Here is a 26,819-nt window from a genome sequence, read left to right on the forward strand (position 1 = left end):
TTTGGGAAAGACACAGTTTCTTTACAAGCTACAGGTGAGTCTATTGACATGTTATTGTTAGATAAGTTCCTCAAAATGCCTTATTTTGAAATCTCATGTGTGAATAACAGATAGACTAATTAGAAACTAAATTATTTGTGGCAGTTAACTGGCAGATGGGCCAAAGCAGGCTTATCTGAAGAAGAGCATGTGATTTGTGGAAAAAAAAATGGTAATTTCACAGAATTTGTGATGAACTTTATATCTTAATCTTTAATATACTAATTCCCAGGGACACGACATAAATGTGTATGTTTAAAAACACATCCAGATGCATCAAGACATATCAAGAAAAGAAGAGCAAATAAATGAGGGACCCTAGTTTATTTGTTTGTTTTTGCATTGGCAATGGAAACAACTACAACACATGGTGAAGATAATAGAGCATGAGGTATCAGTAAGACACTACTGATGTATTACTGCCTGAATCTCGACAGAGACCAAATTTGGTGTCCCATACAATTCAGGAACTGTTTAGCTTGTTCATGGTTATTATCCTGGTTAGGATGTTTCTTTGCAGTGAACTCACATGAAATGAGAAAATAAATGATTGAGTTCTCCAGTACTAAGTGGATAGATAAGAGAGTAATTCAGAGGGAACTTGAGCAAAAAAATAAATGACGGGAAAAGGGGTAGAGACGGTGGGTTGGCTTGAGCATGAAAATAAGCAAGCAGAAGAGAGAACTGTTACAATACAAAACAAGCAAAATAACAGTGATAGGAGAGGCAAGAAGAAAATGTAGAAAATTACCAAGTAAATTGAGAATAATTAGAGGAAGAACAAGATAAAAAATGAATTCTATGTTTTCTGTTTGTTTGTTTGGTAAATCTGAGTGCAAAAAAGAATACATAAATAGCCTGATTTGGCTTCCTCAGTATTACAGTGTGGGATGCTTGCACTGATCTTCATCATGAACATGCTTTAAGCAACACTTGAATATTACAGTGACTGTGGCTTTAAACCAAGAAATCCTCTATGGCCACACTGTTTATGGAATTATTGGTTTGTGTTAATATTTGTCACCCAGACTGCCGTTTACTTCCTGTTTGTGCCTATGAGTCATCATATTTACCTTCAAAATTGCTATTTGTTGCAGTAGTTTCTGACAGCAGTTAGTTGGAGGACACTTTTCTTGAGCCTTTCATCTACAATGTTATCAGAAACTAAAAAACCAAAACTTTATTTTTTTTCAAATCCAGATTTTGCTTTTACCGCCCTTCCACTTTTACTTACTTGGTTTCAAACTGGAACTAACTCTTGTCCTGTCCTGAGGTCCTTCAGCTTTCTTCTGGGAGGTGATGCTCCTATACAGCCTCTCTGCAGCCTGGATAGTGGCTATTCTTTGGTATTACAGCAAACATAAATGACACAGTGTTTTGATATAGTGTTCTTCAGCTTTGTTTAGGGTAAATTTATACCTGACGTGAAAAAACAAGGCACTTCTTATGACAAATTACCTGGTTTTATTTCCTCTCAATTATCGTGCTTGCATTTTGTTACTCTAGATTTATATGTACAACAGTAAAACTACGGCTATTTGTGCAAAGTGGTTTGGTTATTCAGTGATTAAAAAAATTATTTAAAACTAGAGCAGAAAAAAAAAATCAAACAAAACATCTGGCTTTAATTTCACTGCGCTATCATTGAGACAGAAAAGTAAGAGGGCGTGAGGAAAAGAAAAATAAAACACCTTGAAAGTGTATGACTTATGTAGTGCTTATAAAATGAGAAAGCAAGTACTACCCCCAGTTTATATATATATATGGATATGCCTAGTGGAAGTTGCTCAGTGATATCAAGAACTAAGGTTGGTAGACAAGGACTATATTTGTGTACTTGTAGTCAACAGCTGGGATACAGAGAGCTTCCAGTAGCTTGTGCATGTCACTAGTGCAATAGCTCTAGTGTGGGTTACCTTGTGATGCATGAGAGGGAGTTAATTAGGATTTGTGGAGAGCCATGTGGTGTGTACCAGGGAATCCTAAACAAAAGGATTCAATGCTCTGCCATCCTTCTCTGCGCTAGTGGGATTGAGCTTGGGTGGTGATGGGTTTACAGCTGAACTTGATGAACTTAAAGGCCTTTTCTAACCATAATGATTCTATGGCAGCAAGCTCCTAAAGACAGTGACATGCAGTATTCAGTCAGCCCTCCTCTCTTCCCTGTCACTGGGAATGGGGGCAGCTATATATAAGCACTTATGTCGGAGCTGTGCTGCACTCAGAAAGTTCAGGCAGCTCAAAATGAAAGCTGACAGTCTGTCTTTAATTTGCACCAGTGGGAAAAATGATGTGAAAGGATGCAAAGTCAGGTGCAAAGCATCAGCTGGGTTTTGTGTTCTTGTGTTCATCAAAATCGTAACAATAAACACAGCCTTAGAGGTTTCTACTCAGACAGCACTCTTAAGGAAGTTAAACATAAATTTGTGGTGAGGAAAAGATTTAGTTTGATAACTAATGCCGGTTTGTTCCCATTATAAAATGTAGATTAATTTAGGCCTTCATTTTAAAATGTTTACTTTGCATTATAAATGTGTTTTCTAGGAAGCTTGATAAAGAACATGCAAATATGATGGATATTGTGCATCTTTAAATATATAAATCAAAATCTCAGTGCAAAATAGTTGTTCTGCTTGCACTGTAGCTATATAACTTTGTAAGTGCTGAAAAAGCATCACATTTCTTTTGGACATTAAGTTATCTTCACAACTAAATTGCCAAAACTATAATCTCTTTTTCTGGGAGGAGGAATAGGGGAGTGTTAAAGATCAAAGTTAATTTTTTTTTGTTATGTAAGTGAATATAACCAACTTCTTAAAGCTTCTGTCTTTGACTCTGACTATAGCACCCGAATTTTCTCCTTTAATATTGCTCTTGCAGTTTATTCGCTGGCTTCCATTTCCTTTGATTTTTTGGCCACATATAAAATCACACATAGAGATGCTGTGTAAAATATGAACTTAGAAATAGAAATACAGCAATAAGACGCAAAACAATGATACCAACTGCTGTGAGTATAATAATTCACATGTTAAATATTGATAGCTGACTTACTTAGGATGCAACATCCCAGTTGTTTTATTTTTTTAAATAAAATAATAGCTTATTTTTATTTGTATTCCACCAGCATGAATACATTCATTCCAAATTGCATGCACATAAAAGAGATTCCAGTTGTAAACTACATCATCTTAACAATAAATTGTTTTTATCTAATAATACATGATGGTAGTGCATTTCTTGTTAAAACTGCAAGCTTTTTCCAAAATGAGAACAAACTCTTATTGTCCTTATAAATATTTTAAATAATCTTAAAGTACATGTTTCATAGCAAGTTTATAAAAATAGTATTTTTGATAAATTAAGAGGTTTCATTTACATGACAAATAACGTGCAACAACTATCCATTCTCTATCAACTCTATTTGGTTGATTGTCTAGATGACATGCAGCGATAATTGTCCCTTTGCTGTCACAGAGCTGACAAACAGACCTGCAGGACCCATGATCACTTCAAACAAACAGTGCCATAGATATTGTTTGGGAACAACCACCAGCCACTCAGGGAAAACCTTTACTTCCACGAACAAAAGCTGCTGAGGACAGTTGTTTTGTTCCAGACTTCTAGCTCCTCACGACCCTCAGGGTCTTTCGATCACAAAAGTCTGCCAAACAGACCAGTAAGTTACGTCTGTATACAAAAAGCTTTTCAACATGCTTCTAGAATCTAGAAATGTTTCCCTAAAGTATGAACCAGAAATACCTTTTCTTGCTTTCTATAAATCTGATTTTTTTTTTTTTCCCCCCCTTTTTTTTCAGGCCTTGATTGCTAGAGAAAATGTCAAACAAAGCAGTTGTGCAGTACTCTCTAGATTTAAAACGGGCAGCTGTGGAACATGCTTTTAGCGAGAGTTAACTTTGCCTCATTATACATCTATGGCTTGGTTATCTTTAACATCCCTTGTGCTTGTCACAATGTCTAATGGGAAATCTGTGGTTTGCGCAGAAACTGCCCCTGCTGTTCCTTCAAAGTCCCAAGATCCTGGCAGGTTCTCCAGGCTCAGAGAGCTGACCGCTCCTTGACTAAAGCTACCTTCCTCGGATCTGCTGGGGAGCACGAGGTGCAGCGATGTCTCCGATGAGGAGCATACTGAAGAAGAAAGAGTTGCTGAAATAGACTGAAGAGGAGTCAAGGTAGTGTCTGAGTGGGGAGATGTGCATCTTAAAAACTGTAGATTATCTTTCTGATTTACCTGATACTGGGAGGGTGAATTTTCAAGGCCTGAAGTATAATAAAACTCACTGTCCATAGAATTTTGAATGTTGGATTCAGTTCTTTGGGGACTGCTGCCTACAGAAGATAGATCTGTATCCCAAATGTCACACAACGTGTTAGCCCGGCAAAGTTGTGCTTTGGTGCAAGCAATGTTCCCTGCTTGCATGTGCGTGCAAGTTTGGTGCGTAGTCCAAGCCATGCGAGTCTGCAGGCTTCCCGTGGTCGGACTCCTGGACAGGCCGTGCACTGCACACACCCCTGGAGGCTTCTGCGGTGCCAGCAGGTTCTCCAGAAGGCGCATCACATTCTTCATATCTCTACTTAACTGTGAGACTTCTTGAGTTAAAGTTGTCACCTGTGAGGGTAGAGCAAAATCCTCCAATACTTATTTATGCAGTATACGCATTTTGCAAACATTCCTCAAAACACATTTTACCTTTTTTTTTTTTTTTTTTTCTCCTTCTAAGGACATCAGCACTGATTACATGGCACAATACACAATATCTTTCCTTAAAAGAGATATACATATACATATGGGAAATAGTCTATTCACTTACCTTATCACAGCTACATGTTACACCAGCTGTAGTATATTGAAATAATTAAATCAACTCAACAAAAATACATCCTAAGCAGAATACACTAGTCTTTAAATTATACTTGTTTTATAAAGCAAGTTTAGGTCTGAATAGAGACATTCCTTATGACATCACAGGGATATTCTGGGAAACAACAACCTAATCTAGGCATCAAAATGACCGGCTCACCAAAATGTATTTTGTTTTCCTTCTTCCTAAGGGAAAGTTTGTAGGAAGTTAAAATGGGTCAATTTTTTTTTAATACAAATGAACTTTGCTTCTGGGGGCAGCTAATCAATTTATTTTAGGTCAAATCACTGCCATTACTGGTGGGGAAAAAAAAATAATTTCTCATGGTGATGGTAGTGAAAGTAATCTGTTGAAAATACATGACTGCACATTTATCTTCAAAAGGATAAATCACTTGTCAAAAATGGAAAAGGCTAATTCAGAGACACTTTCTTCACCCTGAAGTAGAGAGACCATCAATTATATGTCCATCACAAATTAATTTTCATGTAATCAGACATATCGCATATATATTTCTGACAGGACATTTACAGAAAATCTACTGAGAAGAACGCTTCAGGCTGGGTTTGGCTGCATTACCATCCTCCACAGGACAAGAAGTGCTAAGTTGGAAGGAACGCAGTTCAATTTCCTGTTCTATTACAGTTCCTGTAAATCCACTCAACTCCCCAAACTAAGAATTCAAATACATTATATGATTTATTTTATTTTTTTTAAATGATCACCCTGGCCCTGGAGATAAAACAGCTTAAGAGAGGAGGCCATTGAGGGACATGTTACAGGAGCCAACTAGACATCTTTGTTTAGGTGGAACAATTTTTTCCTCTTTCATTTCTAATTGCTTAAAAGCTTTTAAAAAGTTTAAAAAGTTTAATTATTCTTTAACATATTTCTCTTTCTAGTTCATTGAGACAATACAAGAAAAGAATAAATCCCAAAACCAATGCAAATTCAGGACTGCCACGAGTACAAATTGTAGCTTGCCTGAAGTGTCCAGATACCATTTTGGATAGCTATGCACCCTTTAAGGTGTTGCTTTTTCATGACTTTGCTCTTGCACAGTGTTTGATAAACAACAACCTGATAAAATAATCTTTGATGTAAGTTTTAAGTTTTCAGTAGTATGATAGTTTCATGTCCAAAGTTTTCATAACATACTTACTGGATGATATTGACCACTATTTAATAAAATCTATTTGATCTAATACTGTCACTAGGCAAAGAAGCCAAGTAAATACATTTTAATGTTTTTTGTTTGTTTGTTTTGCTTTTTCTTTTCTTTTGATCATTAAAAGCTTTTTGATTAGAATTTACAAACCACTAATCTTTCTGGATTAAAAAGTGTGTTGAAGGCCTTCAATAATCTACTATTTATTTCTACACTTACTGGTTACTACCAAATACTATGTATTTGAGTGTATAGTGATAGACAGATAGACAGTACTATCTGTACTATACGTATATGTATGCTATCCTCTTCACATAGATTCTTGAGCAGATATAAATAAGCAGATAACATTTGTACCTGAAAAAAAAATTGTGTATAATGTTGACAATCTCATGTTGTTTCAAGAAGTGACATGAAGAGGAATTAATGTAAGAAGAAAATGTTTTGTTTTGGTATGAACTTTTATAGTAACATTAAAATATGCCTGACCAAATGTAAGTTTTAGTAATTTTATTTCGCATTTCCAAATGTCCTCTACATTTCCGTGGCAACTGGCTTTCTTTACTACCACTATTAAACTGTTGTGCAGTTTAACTGGATACTTTTTTGATATAGTTTAATAGGAAATGAGGTGATTGTATTTAAATCTTTCCACAAAAGTCATATAATCTATATAATGTAAGAAGATGATTACTGCTTTGTTTAAATGTTATTGGTTAAATTAGCTTCTTGGTTCATTATATGTTTCAATATTTTGTGTTCTCATATTACATTTGCTAGGAAAAAAAAGCCTCTTTCTCATCACTATTCCTGTAGAAATCTGGAAGAAAGCCTTAATTTTCTGATTAGAGGTTTGATAGAATATTTATTTGCTATCTTTACTCTCTGTGGTTTACTAACTTCTACAATTTCCACATCACACTGAGATTTTCCTGACATCACTCTCTCTGAACACTCAAAGACGTGAAGAAGAAAGTTTGCTTCTTAAGAAAAAATGGAAGCTGCCTTTTGGCAATGCAGAAAAGCTGCCTGACTTGCAGCTTCTCTCTTCCCTTGCTTGGTGTTTCACCGGTTGTTCTGCTCTGCTGAAATCTGTGAGACTTTCAAGTCAGAATGAATTGTCTTCACAGACAACTGCTGTTTGTCTGTCAAATTAACTACCTGTTGGTACGCTGATTTCCAGTAAGTGCATTGGTGAATGAATGTGATGAAAATTAAGCCAAGACAGACTTTTTTTTTACCAATCTTCATTCTCTTTGTGGCTGTTGGTGTTATGAGGACAGACATTTGTGATCTAATGATGCTTTAGGAATGGAGTTAGTTGGGAGAAAAAAATCCAGTGCAACTATTTTGACTTCATATTAATTGTATAATATTTAGGCAGTGACAGATGGTTCAGTTTCAGCAAAGTAACTCTAGAGATCTGGAAGCTCATCAAATCATGTATGAGTACAAAAAGAAGTTATTGGTTTCTCTGCTGTCTTACTAACCGGATCTCAGGCAGTTTCAGGGCAACCACTCTGGCTAAATGAATTGGGACTTTTAAGATTACTGAAATTGTTATTAAACAAGTGAAGAGGTATAAAAGACTGGAGAACTTAAATACATTCAAACTAAGAGGACCCCAGTCTCTAAAAATGGGATTCCCAAATTGCCGTGCTACAGCAGTAATTCTATGGTAATAGCTTTATGTAAATGTTGCCTTCAGGTTAGAAGGATCAGGAAAGTGTCACTGTGTTAGAGGTGTGTAAAAAGTTTGGAAATTACTGTCTCAGGTACTTCAGAAGTGACCAGAGACAGCCTCTGTCTGACTTGCTACTGACTTTGAGAGCTCATGATGGATCAGAAAAAAATTGAGGTGGCCGGGAGAAGAGAAAAAAAAATGATGAAGAGTTGTATGTGATCCCAGTGGTGAGATCAGGAAAAATTATTAAGCAAACAATTTCTATAAGCACATAACAAAATAGCTGCAACCAGACAACATAAAGTTATCAGGAATATATCATGGCAAAATAACCTAATTCTCTTTAACTGAATAACTGGCTGTGTAGATAAGAAACCGTAGACATATCTTGTCAAAAGACTACTGAGAAGTTAACACTCACATGACTCTCTCCTATGCCAACCACAAAAATATGATCTAAATGTAATCTCTGTGAACTGGATTCACACCTGATTGGAATGGTTTATGATCAATGGTCTGCTGTCATTCTGGGGGGACATTTCAAATCAGTCTTTTTAAGGGCCTATCCTAATCAGCTTTTATTCATTGTTTGAACGTGAATTCCACCTTTAAATATCAATAACATGAAATTCAACAAAGTTAAATGTCAAATATTACATTTGAAAAGAAAATGTCAGACATGTAAGTATAAATATAAAACAAGGAATATCTGCATATGTGGAGTATTATAGAAAAGGGATTGGGGAGTTTCATTAAATTACACGTTGCATGCATTAATCATGCTTCTGGGACATATAAACAGCATTTTTTTTTTAAATGGATGCAAGAAGTGACTTCTAGTGTCTCATAATTGATTGGGCTGGTGGAGCATAAGATACTTTGATTTTTAAAAGATCAGAACAAATTGATGACAGAGGAAAATGTTGCCAAGGAAGAATCTTAGAAGATGTGAAGAGCAAAGAAAGATGGAGGGGAATTGATTTTGCTGAGATGTGCCAGAAAATATTACAGTGTAAAATGTTTTTAGAAAGAGAAAGCCAACCAGCTTTTTCTTGTATCTCATAAAAAAAAAAAAGAAATAGTGGTGAGTTTACATGTGAACAGAGATTTACATTTATAGAAGGATGTTAGGAAAACAGACCTTTTGATGTAGGGAGGCAAATTTCTATTCGAGTTAACTGAATAATGGTTATTTCCTACCATGGTAATAACACTTTATTAAAACTTAAGTCATTTTCTTTTGCCTAATAAATTTTTACACTCCATTGCTTCCTCTTTTGATTAATTTATGTGTCTGGGATGGTGTCTTAACCACCAAGTACAGAAGAGCCTCCATGATGTATGTATTAAATTCTTTACCAAATTTTGCCATTTTTTGTCACTGATTATAAAATTACAATGTGCATCTTGTGTATGAATTTTTAGTATTAACAAATCTATTTTGCTAAAAGTGAATATGCCTTTTTTCTCTCCTTGAAGTGGATGAAACTGGATGCAATATATGTTTAAAATATTCTAACTATAAAATTTAACTGATCCAGTTGACTTAGATGACTAAATAAATATTTATTTAGGATTGTTCATTATGTTAGCTGAATCTCTTCAACAAAACAGTAAAATATTCCCATGAATTCACTTTCACTGATCTGAAGTGCCTAATACTTAGATTATTTTAATCACTTGATAGTTAGAAAACTAAAATTAAAATGAGCTGTTTCCACTATCTGTTCCAAAGTGTAGCTAAATAGAAGGCAGTTTTCTAGGACAAAACTTGGCAATATTCCTTATGTTTGGTTTCCAGTTGAATGGGAAAAAATGGTGGGTAGATCTCTGAATATTCTGTAGTAGTGGTAAAATACGAAATAAGCCCCCCCAAATTCCAAATTGAAGCACTGCCTTATGCGTTGCTTGCACTGTTTTTGTAAATATCAATGTTCACAAATATTTTTATAAATATATGTTTATAAATACAATGTTTATAAATACAAATGCATGTTTCTGAATAATGCTTGGACCTCTGAGAGCATCTCCTCATGGGCAAATGTGTGCAGAGCCACACTTATGCTGCCTGTACTCTGGGCTGATCAGAAAAGCAAACAGGTCTGACGATCTGATAGCCACAACATTATAGCTCTACTTCTGGCTGTGACTCTTGGTTTTAACTAATACAGCAGTATGGTGTGGCTCAGGAGCTAAGTCGAGCATGAGAAGAACTTGGGACAAGAGAAGAAAGAAACCCGAGTCAATCTGCTTGCTCTGCAGTAACTATGTCTTGTGTATCTGAGCATGAGAGTCACGAGGAGCTACATATACACTCACATATCCTGCAAATTAGGAGAGAAAGAGAATGAATAAAACTTGAGTATTTTCATATTTTCAACAGGGCTACATTTTAAATAAACCAGATTTAATTGTTACACATTGAATCAAAGTATTTCCATGCTCTTTTCACAGAGGTTGCACTGAAATTTCACAGAACTAAATGTGTAGTAGGGCACAGACATTGATACAAGGGAAGGCAGTGTCCCAAAGTAATCTTTTGGCCCTTTGAGTATCTCAGAATATTAGGAAGGATTTTTAGTAGGCTACTCAATTTACTTCAGTGCTTATGAATGATTGTGTCAGAGAAATGGTGCCTCTGAAAAAAGTACTGAATGTTTACATACATTTGTCTGATCAATCTTCAGAGAAATAAACGTGCAGAACTGCCTTGGGTGTCTGTAGCTCTCCAAAAGAAAGATGTACACTTGTAAGACAGAAGACTGTCCTAAATCCTCACTCTACCTAATCTGGAGCAGAACTTTAAATCAAACTTGTTCCAGCTCAGAAAATGTGTCAAGCTCTTGGATCACTTAATCATGAAGCTTCATCTTCATGTTTAAGAAACTGTTGCTTAATTAATTGAATGTTTATAAGAGCAAGAACCTGAGCCATAACTCTCTCACTTGGTGGTGAACTAGAATCAAAGTCAGTCTAAATATTCATTTATTGAGAGAAAAAAAAAGGGGGACTAAGTGGAACAGCTTTCGTGGGGAGATATTAGGTAGTCCTATTCCACTTCACCCTACAATAGCAAGCAGGAGCAGGAAGTCCTGGCCGACAGCTTGTTTCTCATTCAGGCTGAAACTAAGGAGTGAGGTTATGGGAGGGAATAAAAAAGTTGGGTAACCAGCTAAGCACCAAACTATGGAGCTGTACAATAGGAATCTGAGTCATGCTGAAGTTTCTCTCCTTTTGCATAAGAAAGAAGTTTTGCTGGCTTTGGTACCAGCTCCAGGAGAGGCATTGTATCTGAGGATTCTTAGGGGAAATATGTGGCTCCATTATTCCTAAAGTTAATACCAAATGAACTTCCAGAAGTGGAATCAAGGCTAAAATCACTTCTTTTGCTAGTCCTGTTCTTTAGTATCTGAACCTCCCTTTGGATTATGTCATACAACTGAAATGTGGCCAAGAATCCCAGTGCTCATCTAGGATGGGTGCAGCTTTTGTAGATTTAGCTTTAGTGAGACTCTTATGTCCTTTTCTAACAAAACACTGTGCTGAATGTCTAAAGGGACAGATGCATGTCTTTTCCCCCAACAAATGGGTGAAAGAGTTTAAAGCTATCTAGTGAGCTGCTGTAATGCAATTGCCTTTCCTGAACGCAATTATTATTCCATTTGTTGATTGATTTTTTGGTGTCCACTGGAAAATGTATTACTGATGATGTTTGCTGCTGCTGGCTACTTGTGACCTGTTTTGTCATATTTTCTTTTTTAAAAAGGAGGCTGAGTGTCTTAACAGAAAAGTTCAGATTCTAGGTCTGCTAGCATTTTAACCACTATTGGCAGTGTTCTGTAGTAGTAAGAATAGCCAAGGCTAGTCACAGGCTCATTTAGAAGGGTAGCAAATCACTGGGTTTGTAAACTCCTAGCTGCATGTTTGAGTATGTGAATACACAATCACATAAAACAGGCAATACAGAGCCTTGTTAAGGACGCAGATTTTTCAACGTAAATTTTGATCCATGGAAGGACTTGAAGGACATCCACCTCCCTCTTTGGTAGCTGATCCCTGAATGCTACCTTAAGTCTAAATCCACACTAGCTAGTCTCTTACACTTTTTTTTTTTTTTCTTCCAGACTAGTCTTGGTCCACATTTTATGCCTATTCATTGTCACATAGACTTGAACTTACTCACGCAAGTGTGTTTATACTTAATACACTTGCATAGATAGAATGCATAATGCTTATGCATGTGCATAATGCACATTTGTGATAACAAAAGAGAGAAGGAAAAGTGATGCAAGGTGTATAGCTGGACTTCAAAAAGTACATATTTAGATGTTTCCTCACACGAATTGATAAAATTATCTCTAAACTCTTTGTGTCAAAAACAGAGCATGCTAGAAACCAAATTTAGTTTTGCAATGTAACTGTGAAGTTTTTGTGATGCTTTCATTTTGCAAGCTAAAGTACTACAGTGACTGGAAATATGAACCAAACAAAACATAAACTGAAAACATGGTATTACAAAAGATTTGCCTTTTTTTTCAGACAGAGAAACTCTCCTCTAAGTGTCAGATTGATAGTGGGCTACAGGTTTGAATTTATTGGGAGGGAAAGATGGAAAGCACCATTGAGTAATATCAGCTCTGTATTTTTCAAGACAAATTGCTTGAGCAGGAATGGATGAATTCCTGCTTAGCTCTAAACATGCTCAGGTAGTGCGAGAGGAACAAGAAGAAATGCTAAATAAACTGGATGTGCTAGTTATGCTAATCAAGTTTTAAATTATTTTTGACTCAAGCATATGGCACAAGGTTTTATATAGTTTTCCTGTAGCAAATAACTCTCTGAAAAAGTTTTAAATACTCGACTTTCCTGAATATAACAACCATATTCAGTTTTTCAAACTCAAGCCCACATTTATTAGACTCACAAATTCCCCTTTTTTTTTTTTTTCCTCCCCACCCCCAGAATTCCTCGAATCATTGTTAATCCCTCCCACTCCCTGCCTGCTTCCTTACCTCATTATTGAGCCTACTGATCTGCTGTTTGGTCTCTTCTGCTTTGATAACAAGCACAGCTGCACCAATTTCAGCTTCTGAAAATAATTGAATTGCATGTAAATGAGAGAAGTATAACAACTTGGAATTAGAAATGCCAGTCTATCACTTGCCAATCACTTTAAGTTTAAACCTAGCTTTTGGTTGGATCAAATGAAAGTAAAATGCTCAATGTAGAATGTGTAAGAAAGGCGCAAATGAGGTAAGCTGTGCAGCTCGCTCCAGGCTCAGACTGCAAGGACCAAGAATGACAGTGCTGGCACCAATGGTGTGACACCTCAACAGTTTGGGTATTTTTTTTTTTTTAAGCACATACATAAGCACATACATAAAAGTAAACTCCTATTATTTTCTTATTGCTCCGAGAGGAAGTGATGTGTCCTAATGGCCCCTGTGCATCTGTGCAACAGGTATAAGACTGTACTGGTTATGTCACTTCAGCATCAGTCCACTGTGTTCTCTCTTTCTCACTTCTTTTCCTGGCCTCTTTTGTTTCTGTGTGCTGCTATTTCATCATCCTTTCCAGAGTGCAGGTCATTTAAAGCTGCCTAAAAACACTTACTGTTCATGCTTTCACTTCCACAAGGAACCACATGAGGAGGAGTGTTTTTCACTTTCTGAAAAGCATGATGCTCCAATCTCTCCTGCCCCATCTCAGTTTAACAAAAATTGGAAGTCAAATTTGCCTCTTTGTGATTTTTTTTTTTCATTCGATATTAAAATGCTTCAATATTGAATTGTGCCATTTGTTGTGTTACCTTCTGTGCCCAAAGGTCTGGGAGCATCAGACCCATGGCTGATCCTACAATATTACTTGCCTTATATGTTATTCAGGAAAATACAAAATTCCTTGTAAGCTCTCTATCATGACCGACTGTTAGCAGGAGAAGGACAATTGGCCTATAGACCTTGTTGTATTTTTCTAGAGTAAGTGGTACTGAAAGCACAGTTACACTTTACATCCCTTTATGCCTCTCGTGAGGAATTATCCTTTTGAGAATCAAATAAGAAAAGGAGAACAAGTAGCAATTCTGAAAGCTGTTTTCTCTACTGAGTGATTTCTCAGGCCACACTTACCTCCAATTGTAGGAGATACCCTGGATTCCTGCCTGAGCTGATCAGAGCTGAAATCAAAGGTTTGGCTTTCCTCATTACGATTTCCATCTTCAATTCCATCAACAATTCTGGAAAAAAAAAAGTGGGGCCTTGTTTAGAAAAATACAAGAACTCTTATGTTCATATAATTTCTTGTAAGACACTAAGGATTAAATTTACTATTGGAAGAAATAACATGAGACCAAATATAATTAATCAGAGTTTCAAACCTACCATAACTTTTGCTGTGTATCCTGGGTGCTAACAGAACTTATATTGAATATAAATATAGTAAAAAACCAAACTATCTAAAATAATTGGTTGTTGTTCTTCCTTTTGCTATGCAAACCTAATGTGCTTCACTGCGTCTCTGTGAAACATAAATCCCCTACTCATATCAGGCTCTTAATTTAGGCTTTCTGTTATTTAAGCAGACCCTAAGCCTGGACTAATAGATTTACTAGGGTATCTCTGTATACCACAGTCCAAAGCGGCCCATAGTCTATAACACAGACAGCTATTCTTAAATTAAGGTTAGGTTAAAACTCACTAGCTTGTACAGAGCAGTTTTGTATGCAAGCTAAATGCAAAAATGCATTTCTAGACCCAGAGTGCAATGTCACTGTTGCCTTGATATCTGATCTAACTGGAAAAGGTGGTTTTTTTTTTTTTTTTTTTTTAACTCCAGTCCCACATTCTTTTAAAAATTATCTCAGCTGTACTGACAGGGCATTTCAATCCAAGCCAATTTCTTCTCAGCCCCTTACTTACACTTCTGTTCAGGAGCACACAAAAATTAGGACTATAATTAAGATTTTTTTTCTTTTTAATAGTTATTAGAAGTAGTTATTAAAAAAAGTTTTTTAACCTGTTGTCAGTTTCAGGGTTCTGAGTACATAAGCACTATATCTTAGTAAATAATATGAAAGCTTTTTGGCTGGAAATCAAGTCTCAAAAGCCTGTATATTACAAGCCAATGTTGCAGCCTACTAAAAGGAATATTTTGCAGTTAAAAATGGAAATAAAAATAATGAAAACTGTATGCAACAAAACTTGCTCCACATTTGCTTTTGCAGCCTTGGGTGCCAAAGCCTGGCTGCATATGTTCCAAGCTATAATAAATCAAATTGCATTTCAAAATATGAAAGACATCTGTTCCCTGAATTACCACTTGTTTTGCCAAGTATAACAACCTGTAGTTACAGTTGACCCAAACCAAATTCATGAGATGTCTACAAAAGAAAATGAAACATTTCCCATTACTCAGTTCACTTTCACTAGTGAAGAAGACATATTCACCCTGTTGTATTGGCAAGGGAAGAATTCACTTGTACCCAGCCCCTATCTGAAATGTGTTTATATACTGATCAAATATATGATGAAGGAGAAAGATTGCTTTATACTTTGTCATGTGTAGCCTTTAGCATCACATCCTTAGAGGCAAGTGCCTTAACTAACCGTGCTAAACAAATATTGGTCAAGCTGCATGTCATGTTTGCAATACTAAGTTGCTGAAACCACTACTCTGCTCCTGGTGAACAAAAGAAGTTTCTGAAAACGCAAAATATTTCAAATTACAGAACCCGAAACATGAACTGAAAGGTAAACTGCTGCCGTTTCTCATACATCAGGGAAGAGACTGTGATTTATATGAAGAACTAGTCCCCAAAATCTTGGTTTGTTAGCAATTACTGATTAGATTGCAGCAATGTGGAAATAAGTCACATAAATCACTTAACTAGTAAAAAAATAAAATATTTTAAACTATACAGTATTAATACCACAATAAGCCATTATATAACTTTTGTTTGCATCATAATTAATAACAGAACAGATTTTCTCAACTATGTAGTTCCTTTCTATATGACTTCAAGTTTCCCTTCTCTAATGTTAAAAAACCTGAAATATTTTCTGAATTTTCTAGGTAACAGTTTTCCATTAGAATCCTCTTTTCCAGTAATTTTTGTGTTTACACTGTTATGCTCCATTATTATCTACTTGCTTTCTAAATTACTTTCCCTGTGATGGACTCATAATGTTTTACATGACTACTGTGGGGATATATGTTATTATAGAAGGCCAAAATGATACAGTAAAGCCAGCCTATTCAAATAAGTCAAACATAATTGCAGAATACTTTCCATTTTTCCTGATAGAAATTCATTACCTCTCAACAGAGCCCTCAATATATAAAATTCTACATAGTATGTGATAGTTCCTATACCATTACGACTTTTCCTTCTCTGCAGGATTAATGAAATGTTGACATTCCAAGAAAGTAGGAACTATTAAAGAACAATAAATATTTTCTAATATGACCACCATTCTCTAGCAAAGTTACACAGTAAGGAAGAAGAAAACAATTCATAATTCTTACCTTGGGCTGAGGTCCGGTGGACCACTGATATTCACTGCCGAAAGGTGTAGCTTAAGGTTTTTCTCTTTCTTTCTGGAGTAGTAATGGAGTTCGGTTTCATGCTTGGTTCTCAAGGGGTTTGAACTGCAAGCACGGATGGGGGAGTTGAACGGCACCGTTCCTGAGGCCAGCTGTTTCAGGTTCCTCCCTAGGTAGCTCTTACTGCTTCCAGCCTTCTTCTGCTGAGAGGAAGTTGTGCTTCTTGTATGGATAGGTGAAAGGGAGCTGCTCTCTCCTTCTCCTTCCTCATCCTCCTCTTCATCTTCCACAATTGATGCAAGTCTCTTTTTTATATTTCCATTTCCCTTGAGCTCTGTCTAAAATAGCAGATAATACATATTAACATAAAATACAGAGCCTAAGACTGTAGGAACATAATATCTTTTAATATTCATCCTGGAACAAAACCTGATCATTTATAGGTTTTATTTCTAATTAGAACTAGGGCTCTTTTGGAACTCTCCTGCTATTTAGCTCTTCAGTGGTGTAGGTATATACACACAGAGCATTAAACACAAATGCATTAAAAAGTCCTCTAGTAACATTACCAGTAAACTCACTGCAATGTATTTTATTACCAAAAAAGATTATGGCCAATTCTTACAGGCCATGTGCTTGAATAGGTAAATCTTTCTTTTCCTTTCTCTTGGTGTACCAGGAATCTGAGTGTTACATTCAGAAGAAATAACTCTGTGGCAATGAGACTGGTAATTTGTGTATTTTCACATTTCTTGCAGAGATATTTATAACATGTAAATAACATTACAGTTCAGTTTGGACGCAGATGCTCTTTCTGTCTTTCTTAGTCATTGGGCCTGACGTGTCTGCAGGGACAGTGGGCAAATCTCTTAGCTTACCAAACATCCCATTAACTGTGACAGTGTAAACTTTGGAACCAAGCCAACAAAAGCAAAATTACATCTATTTAAAATATACCTGCTGTACATGCATGGTATTGTACACAAGGCAATTTAGAGGACCTAAAGGGTATTCTATTCTTCACGTACTGAGTAAAGAGCAGCCTGAGAGAACAACGTATTGCTTGTTATTGTTTCATGATTAGAAAATACACTGGCTGTGACTGTGGAGATATACCAACGTGGAGATCAGACCATCAGGCCATAATTTAAAATAATCCCTTTTATTCAAATGATACAATTTACTGGATTAGGACAGTAAGGCACAATCACATCTTAAGTCAAATTTACAAACTCTACATATCTGAGTGAACAGGAAAGCCTGTTTTTTTTTTTTTCCCAGAAAAGTTTGCTATTTATTTATTTATTTTTCAGGCTATTCTTCTCAAGGTTTTGAGCTTCATTAAAGATGGGAAGCACTGTTAACTTTATGTACAAAATCTGCATCCAAGAGTTTTCAAATTCATACCAAGCTCAAATGGGTGGGTGAAAATGCTGGTTTGAGGAATTTATGCAAATGTTCTGGTCTTAATACTTGGGTAACATGAGTGCAATTTCAATGAGTACTGCAACACATTTTCACTGAATGAATGCTTTTCTTTTTGTATCCATTGAGCAGATGTAATGAATTAGGTTATTTCAATTGGAGATGTAGGAAAAGGTAAGAATTTAAAACAATATTAAAAGATCTGTCTACATAAAATATAATGGCAGTCTTGCTGTCAACCGTAATACTCAAAGGTAGACTAACGTGATGAACAAATTTTACAGGACTTAGCTCTGATACAGTCTATATTCTACAGAGTATGAACTCTGACCGTACTCTAAACTTCAGCTTAAGTAAACACACAATTAAAATATAGGTGCTGTGGTAGCATATCTAAACCTAGCACCTGGAAGAAAAGATCCTAAACTTTTATTTGTATAAACTCAACAGTGGTACAACTAGATACAGGATCCAATTTAAAGGGCTATTCTGAAACCACTAAAGTCTCTTGGAGTCTTTATACCTTTCCTTTGGCCCTACTATGCACAAAGTCAACTTTGCATATTTAAAATGTGATTAACATACCTGAGATAGTGTAGACTTGTTTGATAATTTTGATATTACCTGAAAAATACCAAAAAAAATTAATAAATATGTACATCTCCACAGTATTGGCTTCCATGAGCACACAGATGTCTAAACCAAAATATTTCTGTTGATTCTTTTGATACAAGCAAAGAATTTTGTGACACAGCTGCTATATTAAATTAAATGGCAACATAGCACCTATGCTGATGACGCCACTTAGAAATAGATGCTGGCAGAACAAAGCTGTATCTGAATAGATTTTGTTTTTCCTTTCATTAAAAAAAACAGCAAAAATAACATTATTTTAATCAGTAAAAAGTTGGATTCAAGCTCCCAACCTGTGAACATAGATGGGTGAATTGCATGCCTAGGGGAGAAGGGGCTGCCGGCTCATTGCTGCTCTGGTGGAATTCCATGCAGGAGCAACACACTGTTTTGCTGCTGCTTCTGCCTAGATTTTTCTCCTGCACCAGTCCTTCTTATATTTACATGATCAAGCATTAGCATAAGTACCTAAATATTTATTTCAGGGATTTTTCAAAGATTGTGATAAGACTGAAGCAAGTCAGATCAACACTGGAGATATGTGCTGAGTTATTCAACTACATGAAATTTTCTCCTCTTGGATTAAATAAACAAACAAACAAACGAAAACCCCGTTTTCGGGGAAAAAAATCATGTAAGTTAAATGTGTAAATCCTCACAGCAAGATCCACAGGAGTTGCTGAATACTGGCTGACATGAGCAATCTGATGTTTACTGAGCAGTCTGCATCCTGTTAACAGGCAAGTGTCAGACAGCCCAAGTGCCAGGTTTAAAACAACAGTTTAGTCCATCAGCCCTTGAGATTTCAGAAGTGATTTTCAGCTTTTATGTTCCTAAGACTTCAATGTCAAAGCATATACTACCTAACACCCCACAATTTAAAATTCATTGTATTGTATTATTTATCTTCATCAGACAGAAGGAATTGTGCCTTTCTAGAAGTCATTGGGACTTTGGAGTTGTCCAAGAGTCTTCAGAAGAAGTAAATATACAGTATTCAGGCACGCATTTAGAAAATATCATTCTATTCTGATTTTTTTTTTCCTTCACAGATCCTTCAGGGTATCCTGAAAGCTGTTTTGCAATTGCTCATAAAAATGATGGTATTATTAGTGGTTCAATATATGATTGTATATTTTACTCATATTTAATTTTGTGTAATCAGAAATCCTACTCCACATCTGCCAAGCCAGTAGCAGGTGTATCCATAAATCTAGCCATAACACTCATCAGACTGTCAGACAGAACAACTGCAATAATTAGGCTATTTAAATAAAATAACTGCTGTGTTCTTCCTCAGGTTGATAAAGTATTAGATGATATTAGCAGAACAGCTAAACTCAGACATTGAAATCTCTCATTGTAACCTATGTAATGTAATGCCTGTAATGTATGCCAATTGAAGAACCACTATGTCCTTCAAGATTTAGGAGAAAAAGGAAATGGGGAATATATTAAAATACTGAAGCTTTAAAAAACAGAATTAGGTGCAATTTGCACACATGTTTAATGAGATTAATTTACAATAGTGCTCAGAATCGTGGGGCCCCAATTTGCTTGGCTTCCAGGCACAGGTGCAATATAAATGCAATATAAATAGCAGCATTAATTAAAACTGCAAAGCAATCACAAACATTAGCAACTTCACAAAGAAAAGAGCTCAGAAAATAAGAATTTGCCTGACAGAGTCTTTAGAGAGGACTGAATGTGCATAAAGATCTTTCCTCTTTCTGCAAGGAGGGGAAGGGGGATCCATAAGAGGAAGGTAGAAAGATTGAAGAGAAGGAGAGGTATGATCAGGGACCAGCTGACACATTTCCTCAGATTTTCTTCTTTTATTTCCCCAAATCCTTCCAGCCTTTCTGAGTGGGGTAGACTGATACTTCCGGAAAGTCTCTGCAGCTAAAAACATCTCCTCCACGCCATGGAAAACACACCAAGGAATCTTCTAATTGCTCCTTAATCCACTACAACTGTATTTATTACTTGTAACTTTGAGTATTGCATCCTTGGTACACAAAACTACAGCCTGAGTTTTGTGACTTGGTAGTTTAAAAACTAATAAAAGGAACTATAATCAATCTGTGACCAGGCAAAATTCCCACAGTGAGCCATCCCTAACCTCTTCCAGCCAATCCCTTCTTGCTCGCTTCCCCACCACTAAAACACCATTCTCAAAGAGGAAAAGAAAAGTTATAAAAGAAAATGTTTTTGGAAAGCAAACAAACAAAAAAGTAAAACCAGTAAATTTAAAGACTTAACTATGTACATACAGTTATCTCGCTAAAAAAGCAGTATCACAGAAAAGAATTATGGTGAAAATGAAGAATTGTCCCAGTTTCTGTCTGCTAAAACTTTTTGTTTATGTCAACAAACTTTTGTAGTCTACTTTATGTCTTTGTTTCTTATATAAAAAGAAAGAGGGTTCAAGATGGCAAATGTTATGGTCTTTTAAAGGAAAGTAGTAGATTTACAGGGAAGTAGCATGTTAAAGGATACAGGCAGTAGGAAGGAAAACACAAGTATTTTCCTTATTAACCATTAGGAAAAAAAATGAGTGTCATTACAATAAGATGTGTGAAATACTCTTAGAGGCTTATTTTAATTGCAGCCCTGATGTGTCTCTAAATTTTGTAAAACCAACCAACCATTAAAATTAATTTCACAAGATAAAATAGTAATAGATCAAGTACCCAAAGCAGAATCATATCAGTTTATTTTGTGAACATAGTCTTAAATCTATGTTCTTGTCATTGTTTAATCTGTGAATAAACGAAGCTTAAAAATTTAGTAATCTTTATCATTGTTAATTGCAAACCAAAAAGGGCATTTCAACATCTTAAAACTTGTTTGCTATCAATCAGAAGCCAGTGATCTCAAGATGGTTTATTCCATGGCTAAGGGACAGCGGCCTTAATAAAGGAATATCTAAGGGATATTGTAGCCAAACCATGAATTAAAATTACAAAATGATGAATGGAGAAATACAGAGATACAGCTAAATTTGAAGGTAAAGCAGGTAGGTAAATCTGTATTTGTCAGGCTTAAAAGAACGTTATCAGATTTTATTGGCTTCATTCTTATTGCCTTCCCTGTCATTGTTCCTGAGAGGTAGAAATATAATTTCAGTGATTTTCTTGCAAGTCTAGGATCCCAAATTATATGAAAAATACTTTGCATATGAGGTCAAAAGCGTAAAACAGTGTTTCAGGAAAGGATTTGAAATCAAGCTAAAATATAAATGTTTTTAGTTAGCATTTGGGAACAAACAAACAAAAATGCAACAGAACACATGCCATATGTTCTGCTCTTTGCAAACTCACTGTATGGTAATGGAAAAGATATGAGCACATAACAAGGGATTACTGTACCACTGAAAAGCTTAGTGCCTCACACGTGTTCAGCCCTCAGTTTTTTGCAATCAGGAAGTTTTTCAATGAAATATTACAAATCCTTCGAATCACAGACCACTGACAAAGGAATTCAGAAGAATCTCTTAACTCAAATATGATTCTTTTATGTTTACATTTACTGATTACACTTTCTATAATCGATGAGCTTGCTCATTAATTTATTTTCTAAGATTCCTTCTTATCGCTTTTTCTCATGTATTGCAGAAAAAAAAAACAGGAGCAGATTGTTTTCAACATCCTCTGATCTAATTTACAGCAGAGAGCATACTGATTGAGCACCAAAATTAGAAACAAAAATCTATTTTATTTTAGGTGAGCAATAATAGTGAATTACCATGATCTTTGCAACCTTCTATTAAGTCCATATTCTACATCTTTTCTATTTTCTGAACAAATTATCATAGCTTGTGGAGTTAATCTAAGCATTCAAAAATTGTCTGGGTATGATTAGGTTTGAATAAGCTTTTTCTGTGTGCGTGATTGAATAGCTTTTTGGATTCAGATTTCTCATTTGAGCTTTTATATTTAGGCATTTAGGGTTTGCTTATAACATATTTCATTAAAACCTGGAGGATAATTTCACTGGGTTCATATAAATATTTGTTTATACTTGATTGTTTTACTATTAACATGAGATCTATTGCATTTCTAACTCAAAAAGTGACTGTGTCACTGCAACAAAAATTAACCTCTCCTTTGCCCCAGTCAAAATTGGCTCAGTAGTAAATGTGGCTGGTAAAATTTGTCATTTCTACTTCTATATTCTTATTTGCCCCATCTCCAAACAAAAGTGAGAGAAAGCAGACCTGATCTGGATACATGTTATTCTGGCAGGTAGCACTTTGGAATGGTTTACAGGTTAAAAATATTGTGAAGGGAGCATTTCAATATTCCTACTGTGTGATCACAGTAATTCCAGAAAACTGTTGAAGGTTTACATCATATCAGTAGAAATTACAAGAAATTCTAACACCTTGGAAACCAATAAAGCTCAAAATTCTTCCTCTTCTTGCAAATACTAAGGCATAGGCTTAGCTTCTGAAACTCTATGAGACTCACCCAGACTCATATATGTTTGCAGGACTTAAACTTTGGATTGATATCTGACTAGAGTCCCCACTTCAAGGCTGTAAAACTGTGTGAGGTAGTTTCTGTTTTTATACCATTAACTTGATATTAAAATCAAAGTTGGAAGTTTTATATATGTTTAAATAAAGCCACTGCCTTCAAAGACAGCAGTCTTGCAATAACTTTCCCAGTAAAGGAAAGGCATGATTTTACCTCAGGGCATGATGTCATGTCCTGTCATGTGAAAATATCAGGAAAAGGCAAAGTATATAACTTTGTTAAGTAAGAGGGCCAACCTAACTTCATTCTCCTGTGATGCAATTTATTGTATGAACACATAGTACAAAAAATCTAAGCCCTTTGGAGCTCCTCGCAGCTTCATGGCTCAAGAAGAGCTACATAGGTCAGAAATGAAGAAAACATGGGTACTCAAATAAGTAAACAGAAAAAAATGTTTCAGTTTTTAAAGTAGCACAGTGTGAAATGAAACTGGATATTAGAGTAATATTAATTTTTCTAAAAGAATGGAGATAGAAGACAAATATATAAGACTAAATTTTGCAAAAGCAATGACTTGAATAAAGCAAAAGTTTGATAAGTGACTCAATACCTGGGTCCTGCAGTTTCAGTGAACCTGACTCAAAAAATAAGTCTTTCCTGCCATCTTTCATATTACAAGGATGGCAATGCCAAAACTTCCGCCACTGGAAAACATAATTTAACATACTTTTTTACACAAATAGACTTTGGAAAGACTATTTAATTGAAAAAGTAGGCCTATACTAATTCTATCAAAATAACTCACTTTAGGATAAAAAAAAAAAAATCTATGAAAAATGTTCTTTGGTCTACCTTCCTTTGCAAGTGCATTGAAAACAAAACCAAAAAAGATTTCAGAACAGCTATGTGGAAATTCAGTCACTCCTGAATCTTATTACCCTCCTTTCCAACACCAAAAACTGATGCCTATAGTTTATATGACTCCACTGCCTTCTGGATTGCATATGCACTGGTCCTGTATGTCCATCAGGCCACACCTAGATGCACTCAAATTCTTGTTAACTCTCATTTTCTTCCATATAAACTAGCCCTTCTTCCTCTTGTTTTTACAAGAAACAGACTGTAAACAGGAACAAGCATTTAGGATTGGGTTTTAAGCCTATTCAGCTGGTTGCTATACATAATTGTAATAGAGATGTAAATAATAGATACCTTAGAAAAAAATAAAAATAAAAAAGGCAATTGAAATTTGATTCAAACTGGGCAAGCTGTAAACAAGAGTCATTCCAATACTCCTTCTGGCACCAACTCCCAGACAATAATTTCATGCAGAAGGCTACAAAGCCAAATCATCCCATGAAAAGGATCCAGCAATAAGTCTTGACATGTCTAAATGATTGTGCCATCTGTGCAAAACATAGTTTTGCTAACGACAACTAAAATCCATCTCAGAGTCCTGAACAATCAGAAAAAATGCCAGGGAAAAGTCAGAAAAAAAAGTGCCAATTTTAAAATAAAAATGATTAATTAATAACACAGTGCTTTTCATTCAAAAAAAAATCTCTCAGATCTTTTTACCCTATGCATATATGGCTGTTATAGAAGCAACAGCACTTAAGAAATCAATTAGCTTTACTATTTAGACTGAAAATATAACCTGGGGATTTAAACTCTGTGTTTGTCGTCTGTAGATTGGTGTTCTTCTGTTTGGGTTTATGAATTACTACTGGGATTGAGAGGACCTCTACTTTATACACAATGCAGTGTCTCCAAAAGCACAGTGTCACTTTGGAGTAGTAGTTCAGGGTACTACATGCAATGAGCTAATGTCTCTTTTCATAGAAGCACCACAGGAAACAAAGGACTACAAAGACCTATTGTTAAATGGCCAGTGCTTGACTATCTCTGACATTTCTGTCACCAACCCAAATATCTGAGGAGCCAAAATAGTGTGCCAAATAGTTAATTAACAGACTTGGTGTTTCTGGTAGTGCTTCTGATCTGTTTTCAGAATAGGCTTAACACAAGGTTCACCGAGAAGGTATCCAATAACAGAGACACAAAAAACCTCCAAGACATAGGGTCCCTGTCAAGTAAAGCTTTGCTTTCTGCTAAACTGTCTCATCTTCTCCCTTCCCCTAATCTTTATGCATAACTATGATAGCACAGTAATTATGTTATTTCTCATAGTGTTCAAAAAGTGACCTATATGTCTTAGGTAAGAGAGGAGTTTTCAGAAGAGCACAGTTATAGTTATGTAGGTAGTTTCTGTTGTTTTGGTTTTACTGAATGAAGGTAGAGAGAAACAAAATGGAAAATATTCTGATGTATTTACTTTTATATCATTAAAAGGTTGTAATTAAAAATATTAACAATTCCATAAATTGGAACATAAAACCATGTAGAATGCCTATTTGATGTGCAGGTTGCTCTTATTATAGACAGTTTGCTCGCAGACTAGATCATATTGTAATTTCATGCACTTCAGCATGTATTCTGAGGTTAAAATGGCTATGCAAGTGATACAGGAACTTTACGATATTAGCCATTCCAGCATGGTCACTACATTTCAAAGGCACTTGGAGATTTCAGAACTAGTATTCTCACAGAAAAAAAATCCTAGATTTATTCTTATTTTCTTCATAAATTTATCTTGCCTTACACAGTATAGGTTAATGAAGAATGCTTCCAAATTTAAGCTACTTATTGATTTTTGCTGTATCAATGTAAAATAAATGTGAATACCAAAAAGCCCCTCTAATATCGTGTATTGTAAAATACAAGATATATGAATGTTAGTTTTATTTTCCACTTTTTTGAATGCAGAAACAAAGATATAATACTAATATTATAAAGGTTATACATAGGCATATTGCAGCATACTATCAAAAGTATATTAACATCCCTGCATAATTAAAATAGAAATGGTTAGATTCCAAAGCAGTACTCTTTGATAGCCAGCATTTTTTCCTGCCTGAAACACTGTTTGGCACAGTGTTTTATGCCCTTCTCACACCACATTCTAAAAACATCAATAAGCTGCTTTAATATCCTGGATTATTTCTACATGTAACTCTCTGATTAAGCTTTATAATCTGAGGCAGAATGCAATAATCCCAGGAAGTGAAATGAATGAGAATGGAGAGAGCTCAAAATGACTCAAATCTAAAATTAGAAGAAGTTTTGTCGCTTGTCTGAATATTTTAATTCTAAATACAATAAAAATATATATTTTTGTAGAAACTGCTTAGGTTCAATTGTGAAAATTCTAATAACGTACATATATATGTATACACCTATATATAAAAGCATTTGCATTATTGCAAATAATGTCTAATTAATGATAATTCCTATCTGTTAAGCCAGTCACAGGAGACAAAGATTGCCCACAGGGGTAGGTATGTTAAGCTGGGTCACATACACTTATTAAGAGTTCAGACAAAACTCAATGGCTTATTCGATTTTTGTCCTCTTCAACTTCCTGTAGTTCATTCTTACAAGTCCATCCTTATTCATTAGGTGTAAAGTAAAAGACTTGTAAAACAAGGAGGATTAGTGGAAAACAATACTAAACAATTTAAAAAGATCTAACTCCATCAGTGAGTCATGACCACTGACCATCATGGTCATCTATCTTTAGATAGACAAACCTCCATCAAAGTAAGCTTAATTTCATGAATATCAGAGAATCACAGAATGGTTAAGGTTGGAAGGGACCTCTAGAGATCATCTAGTGCAAACCCCCTGCTCAAGCAGGGACACCTAGAACACACGGCATGGGGTGGCATCCAGGATGGTTTTGAAGAGAAGGAGACTCTCGGCAACCTGTTCCAAGGCTCTGTCACCCTCACAGTAAAGAAGCTCTTCCCCACATGGAGATGGAACTTCCTGTGTTTCAACTTGTACCCATTACCGCTTGTCCTGTCACCACTGAGAAGAGTTTGGCCCCATCTTCCCTACATTCT

General features: G+C 35.6%; 1 protein-coding gene across 2 annotated transcripts in view; it reads right to left on the bottom strand.

Moving 5' to 3' along the window:
* Nucleotides 1–3,826: 3,826 nt before the first annotated feature.
* The window catches only part of KCNH8 (potassium voltage-gated channel subfamily H member 8), a 167,623-nt gene continuing 144,630 nt past the window's right edge, over nt 3,827–26,819 (bottom strand). For both annotated transcript variants that reach the window (XM_010223299.2, XM_088521180.1), the window contains 5 exons: nt 18,326–18,364; nt 16,298–16,653; nt 13,903–14,009; nt 12,787–12,863; nt 3,827–4,669 (listed from right to left, as the gene is read on the bottom strand). In XM_010223299.2, coding sequence (XP_010221601.1) covers nt 3,965–4,669; nt 12,787–12,863; nt 13,903–14,009; nt 16,298–16,653; nt 18,326–18,364 — 1,284 coding nt within the window. In that variant the 3' untranslated portion in view covers nt 3,827–3,964. The remainder of the gene's footprint in view (nt 4,670–12,786; nt 12,864–13,902; nt 14,010–16,297; nt 16,654–18,325; nt 18,365–26,819) is intronic.

Source organism: Tinamus guttatus, unplaced genomic scaffold (assembly GCF_059628265.1).
Source record: "Tinamus guttatus ecotype Peru unplaced genomic scaffold, ASM5962826v1 Tinamus_guttatus_pri_ptg000115l, whole genome shotgun sequence".
Classification (NCBI taxonomy): Eukaryota; Metazoa; Chordata; class Aves; order Tinamiformes; family Tinamidae; genus Tinamus; species Tinamus guttatus.